This window comes from Oncorhynchus clarkii, unplaced genomic scaffold (genome assembly GCF_045791955.1).
Source record: "Oncorhynchus clarkii lewisi isolate Uvic-CL-2024 unplaced genomic scaffold, UVic_Ocla_1.0 unplaced_contig_6550_pilon_pilon, whole genome shotgun sequence".
Classification (NCBI taxonomy): Eukaryota; Metazoa; Chordata; class Actinopteri; order Salmoniformes; family Salmonidae; genus Oncorhynchus; species Oncorhynchus clarkii.
Window position 1 is genome coordinate 71,197 of NW_027258403.1, and position 6,031 is coordinate 77,227.

Below are 6,031 nucleotides of genomic sequence, written 5' to 3' on the forward strand. Positions count from 1 at the left end.
TGTTTAACACTTTTTTGGTTACTACATGATTCCATATGTAGAATACAATGTAGAATAAAGAAAAACCCTTGAATGAGTAGGTGTGTCCAAACTTTTGACTGGTACTTTATGTGTGATTTTTTTGGGGGGGATTTATGATGGACTATTATCATGCAACCGGGTGAGCGGGGAACAAATACATGTTATTTGTGCGTTAAAATAGCTAATGGAGGACGATTTCACCGTGGTTCATTTTCCTGCCAGCCAGGTAGACTATACTCCTATACTCGTCATAAATATAAGCAATGTGCTTAATATTAGGAAAGTTGAGAAATAAATATAGGAGGCCTAGCCTATAGAAAGCTGATGAGATCCTCCTCTTTTTATTAGCGGCCATCACTCCGTTTTCTCACGCAAATGCAAAGCCTATAGAAATGTTGTGAGCTCATGGGCTCTCATAAAGTGTTTAATTAGACTTTTGTTACATTTGCATTGATGTCAGAGTGATTAGAGGGACAGTAGAGTGCTGAGTACCAGGCAGTTAAGCACGTTTGGTCGGCTACTAATGACCATCGGCAGCATCAGAGTTTGGAGAAGCCTAATTACCGTGACTAAACGGTCACGTGGAACTTGACTGCCTTCATGACTCGTGACCGCCGGTGTGTGGCGGTAATACGGTCACCCTAACAGCCCTACTCCGGCCGACGCATGGCATTCTGCATGGTGATCTTAGGCTGCTCGGCCATTTCAAGAAGCTCCCGAAAAAGTTATTGTGCTGGGTGTGGCTGAAAGTTATTGCAACGGGCGTGGCTGAATTAGCCGAATCCACTTATTTGAAGGGGTGTCCAAATAGTGTAATTCCATTATGACATAGGGAAATGTGTGTAGGCCAGTGACTCAAAATCTACATTTAATCCATGTTAAATTCATGCTATAGCAACAAAATGTGGAAAAAGTCAAGGGGTATGAATACTTTGAAGGCACTGTGTGTACATACAGGTGGGGGTAAACGTGACTATGCAACAGGATAGATAATAAAATAGTGGCAGCAGCGTATGTGATGAGTCAAAAAAAAAGTTAGTGCAAAGTGGGTCAATGCAAAAAGTTGGCAGGGAGCTCCGCCCCAGTGATGTCCTGGGCCGTACGCACTCGGCCCCAGTGATGTCCTGGGCCGTACGCACTCGGCCCCAGTGATGTCCTGGGCCGTACGCACTCGGCCCCAGTGATGTCCTGGGCCGTACGCACTCGGCCCCAGTGATGTCCTGGGCCGTACGCACTCGGCCCCAGTGATGTCCTGGGCCGTACGCACTCGGCCCCAGTGATGTCCTGGGCCGTACGCACTCGGCCCCAGTGATGTCCTGGGCCGTACGCACTCGGCCCCAGTGATGTCCTGGGCCGTACGCACTCGGCCCCAGTGATGTCCTGGGCCGTACGCACTCGGCCCCAGTGATGTTCTGGGCCGTATGCACTACCCTCTGCAGCGCCTTGCGGTCGGCATACAAAGCGGTGATGCAGCCAGTCAGGATGCTCTCGATGGTGCAGCTGTAGAACTTTGAGGATCTGAGGGCCCATGTCAAATCTTTTCAGCCTCCTGAGGGGGAAGAGGGGCTCCCGAGTGGCGCAGTGGTCTAAGACACTGCATCTGGTTCGAATCCAGGCTGTATCGTAAATGTTAAATAAAAAAAAATAAGAGGCCTTGTTGTGCGTTCCTCACAACTGTGTTGGTGTGTTTGGACCATGATAATTTCTTAGTGATGTGCACACCGAGAAACTTGAAGCTCTCGACCAGCTCCACTACAACCCCGTCAATGTGGATGGTGGCGTGGCCCGACCCTCTGTTTCCTGTAGTCCACAATCAACTCCTTTGTCTTGACGTTGAAGGAGAGGTTGTCTCATTGTAGTCCGTGATCAGGCCAACCACCATCGTGTCGGAGTCGTGATAAGCTTTGAGGGCACTATGGTGTTGAACGCTGAGCTGTAGTCAATGAATAGCATTCTCACATAGGTGTTCCTTTTGTCCAGGTAGGAAAGGGCAGTGTGGATCTGTTGGGGCGGTGAATTGGACTGTGTTCATGGTGTCTGGGATGATGGTGTTGATGTGACCAGCCTTTCAAAGAATTCCGTTGCTACAGATTTGAGTGCGATAGCCATTTAGACAGGTTACCTTGGCATTCTTGGGGAAAGGGACTATGGTGGTCTGCTTGAAACACGTAGGTATTACAAACAGTGTCAGGGGGAGGTTGAAAAACGTCAGTGAAGACACTTGCCACATGCTCTGAGTACACGTCCTGGTAATTCATCTGGCCCTTGTGAATGTTGACCTGTTTAAAAGGTCTTGCTCACATCAGCTATGGAAAAGCTGGGATGAAGGGGGTTGTGGGAAATAAAAAGGAGGAGAGGGAAAGGCAGAAGGGGATCCGGGTTAGAAGAGTGGGAGAGAAGGGAAGAAGAGCCATATATATCCGGGTTAGAAGAGTGGGAGAGAAGGGAAAAATAGCCATATATATCCGGGTTAGAAGAGTGGGAAAGAAGGGAAGAAGAGCCATATATATCCGGGTTAGAAGAGTGGGAGAGAAGGGAAGAAGAGCCATATATATCCGGGTTAGACACTCTTCTTATGCTATATATATATATATATATATATATAAGGGTTGGGGTCAATTAAAATTGAAAGCCAGTCTATTCAGGAAGCAAAATTAAATTCCAATACAATAATTGAAAAAAAGGGGCATCTCTTTTCAACAACTTTGAGAAGCTATGTCTGCGAAAAGTTTTTCAATTTTTAAATTCAAATCACTTCCTGATTTGACTAACTTCAATTCAAATGAACCCCAACCCTGATAGATATATAGCAATTTACCTCGCTGGTTCTGAAGATGACTCTGTAGTTGTACTGCTGTCCATGCTCCTTGTGTTCTTCTAGCTTCTCTCTCCTCAAACTCACTGCTACTGGACCCAGAGTGTCATCTACACCCAGGTAGTTCCAATGCTCTGGACGAGAGAGCGAGCGAGAGAGAGAGAAGAGGGGACAAGGTGAAAGAGGGAAAAGAGAGAAAGTCAGATTTTTCTCTCCAAGGCATACAGACATTCAAATCTACTCTACCTTAGCAATGCATGAATAGAGATGCTATAATCTCATTTCTCAGGTAGAAGTAGTTCCTGTACTAACAGTAGGCCCCCAGACCTCTCCTCTTCCTCCCAGATACACAGTTGAAGTCAAAAGTTTACATACATTTAGGTATGTCATTAAAACCTGTTTTTCAACCACTCCACAAATGTCTTGTCAACAAACTATAGTTTTGGCAAGTCGGTTAGGACATCTACTTTGTGCATGACATCAAGTAATTTTTCCAACAATTGTTTACAGACAGATTATTTCACTTATAATTCACTGTATCACAATTCCAGTGGGAAAATTCCAGAAAATGATGTCATGGCTTTGGAAGCTTCTGATAGGCTAATTGACATAATTTGAGTCAATTGGAGGTGTACCTGTGGATGTATTTCAAGGCCTACCTTCAAACTCAGTGCCTCTTTGCTTGACATCATGGGAAAATCACAAGAAATCAGTCAAGACATCAGAGAAAATAATTGTAGACCTCCACAAGTCTGATTCATCCTTAAGAGCAATTTCCAAACGCCTGAAGGCAGGTACCACGTTCATCTGTACAAACAATAGTACGCAAGAATATAAACACCATGGGACCAAGCAGCCGTCATACCGCTCAGGAAGGAGACGCGTTGTGTCTCCTATAGATGAACGTACTTTGGTGTGAAAAGTGCAAATCAATCCCAGAACAACAGCAAAGGACCTTGTGAAGATGCTGGAAGAAACAGGTACAAAAGTATCTATATCCACAGTAAAACGAGTCCTATATCAACATAACATGAAAGGCCACTCAGCAAGGGAGAAGCCACTGCTCCATAATGACCATCGTTATGTTTGGAGGAAAAAGGGGAACATTTGCAAGCCGAAGAACACCATCCCAACCGTGAAGCACGGGGGTGGCAGCATCATGTTGTGGGGGTGCTTTGCTGCAGGAGGGACTGGTGCACTTCACAGATCAGATGGCATCATGAGGCAGGAAAATTCTGTGGATATATTGAAGCAACATCTCAAGATATCAGTCAGGAAGTTAAAGCTTGGTCGTAAATGGGTCTTCCAAATGGACAATGACCCCAAGCATTCTTCCAAATTTGTGGCAAAATGGCTTAAGGACAACAAAGTCAAGGTATTGGAGTGGCCATCACAACACCCTGACCTCGATCCTATAGAAAATGTGTGGGCAGAACTGAAAAACTGTCTGTGAGCAAGGAGGCCGACAAACCTGACTCAGTTACACCAGCTCTGTCAGGAGGAATGGGCCAAAATTCACCCAACTTATTTTGGGATGCTTGTGGAAGGCTACCCGAAATGTTTGACCCAAGTTAAACAATTTAAAGGCAATGCTACCAAATACTAATTGAGTGTATGAAAACTTCTGACCCACTGGGAATGTGATTAAAGAAATAAAAGCTGAAATAAAATCATTCTCTCTACTATTATTCTGACATTTCACATTATTAAAATAAAGTGGTGATCCTAACTGACCTAAAACAGGGAATTTTTACTTTGATTAAATGTCAGGAATTGTGAAAAACTGAGTTTAAATGTGTTTGGTGAAGGTGCATGTGAACTTCTGACTTCAACTGTAAGTATTTCCTGTAGTAGTAGTAGTAGTAGTAGTAGTAGTAGTAGTAGTAGTAGTAGTAGTAGTAGTAGTAGGGCCCCAGACCTCTGCCCTCCCTCCCTCCCTCCCTCCCAGATATAAGTATTTCCTGTAGTAGTGGTAGTCGTAGTAGTGGTAGTAGTAGTGGTAGTAGTAGTAGTAGTAGTAGTAGTAGTAGTAGTAGTAGTAGTAGTAGTAGGGCCCCAGACCTCTCCTCGTCCTTCCTCCCTCCCTCCCTTCTCAGATATAAGTATTTCCTGTAGTAGTAGTGGTAGTAGTAGTAGTAGTAGTAGTAGTAGTAGTAGTAGTAGTAGTGGCAGTAGTAGTAGCAGGGCCCCAGACCTCTCCTCGTCCTCTCCGATAAGTATTTCCGGTAGTAGTATCTCAGATATAAGTATTTCCGGTAGTGGTAGTAGTAAGCTCCCAGACCTCTTCCTCCCTTTCACCTCTCAGATAGAGGTATTTCCTGTAGTAATAAGACCCCAGACCTCTCCACTTCCTCCCTCTCACCTCTCAGATAGAGGTATTTCCTGTAGTAATAAGACCCCAGACCTCTCCACTTCCTCCCTCTCACCTCTCAGATAGAAGTATTTCCTGTAGTAGTAAGACCCCTGGTCGCAGTGCTCCACAGATCGTTTGGCCCTATCAGCATGCTGTCCCTGTCCGTCTTTAGGGGCCTCCAGCACGGACACCCCGGCGTTGGTGAAGTGGGGGAGAGAGGTCTCCAGGGGTCCCTCCTCTGAGCCACTTCCCCCCCCAGAGCCACTGGAGCTGCCCCCACTGCCTATACTACCCTGCTGAGAAGGGGGAAGGAGTAACGTTAGTATGGATGTATTGAGGGGGAGGAGTAACGTTAGTATGGGGGTATTGAGGGGGAGGAGTAACGTTAGTATGGAGGTATTGATGGGGAGGAGTAACGTTAGTATGGAGGTATTGATGGGGAGGAGTAACGTTAGTATGGAGGTATTGAGGTGGAGGAGTAACGTTAGTATGGAGGTATTGATGGGGAGGAGTAACGTTAGTATGGAGGTATTGATGGGGAGGAGTAGCGTTAGTATGGAGGTATTGATGGGGAGGAGTAACGTTAGTATGGAGGTATTGAGGTGGAGGAGTAACGTTAGTATGGAGGTATTGATGGGGAGGAGTAACGTTAGTATGGAGGTATTGATGGGGAGGAGTAACGTTAGTATGGAGGTATTGAGGTGGAGGAGTAACGTTAGTATGGAGGTATTGAGGGGGAGGAGTAACGTTAGTATGGAGGTATTGAGGGGCAGGAGTAACGTTAGTATGGAGGTATTGAGGAGTAACGGGGAGGAGTAACGTTAGTATGGAGGTATTGAGGT

The 6,031-nt window shown here is 45.6% G+C and overlaps 1 protein-coding gene across 1 annotated transcript in view; it reads right to left on the minus strand.

Annotated features, from left to right (window-relative positions):
• Positions 1-5,491, minus strand: part of LOC139396863 (signal-induced proliferation-associated 1-like protein 1) — a gene marked incomplete at both ends in the record, with an annotated part of 76,680 nt that extends 71,189 nt beyond the window's left edge. Inside the window, 2 exons of the mRNA XM_071143777.1 lie at positions 2,840-2,970; positions 5,263-5,491. Coding sequence (XP_070999878.1) covers positions 2,840-2,970; positions 5,263-5,491 — 360 coding nt within the window. The remainder of the gene's footprint in view (positions 1-2,839; positions 2,971-5,262) is intronic.
• Between the last annotated feature and the right edge of the window lie 540 nt (positions 5,492-6,031).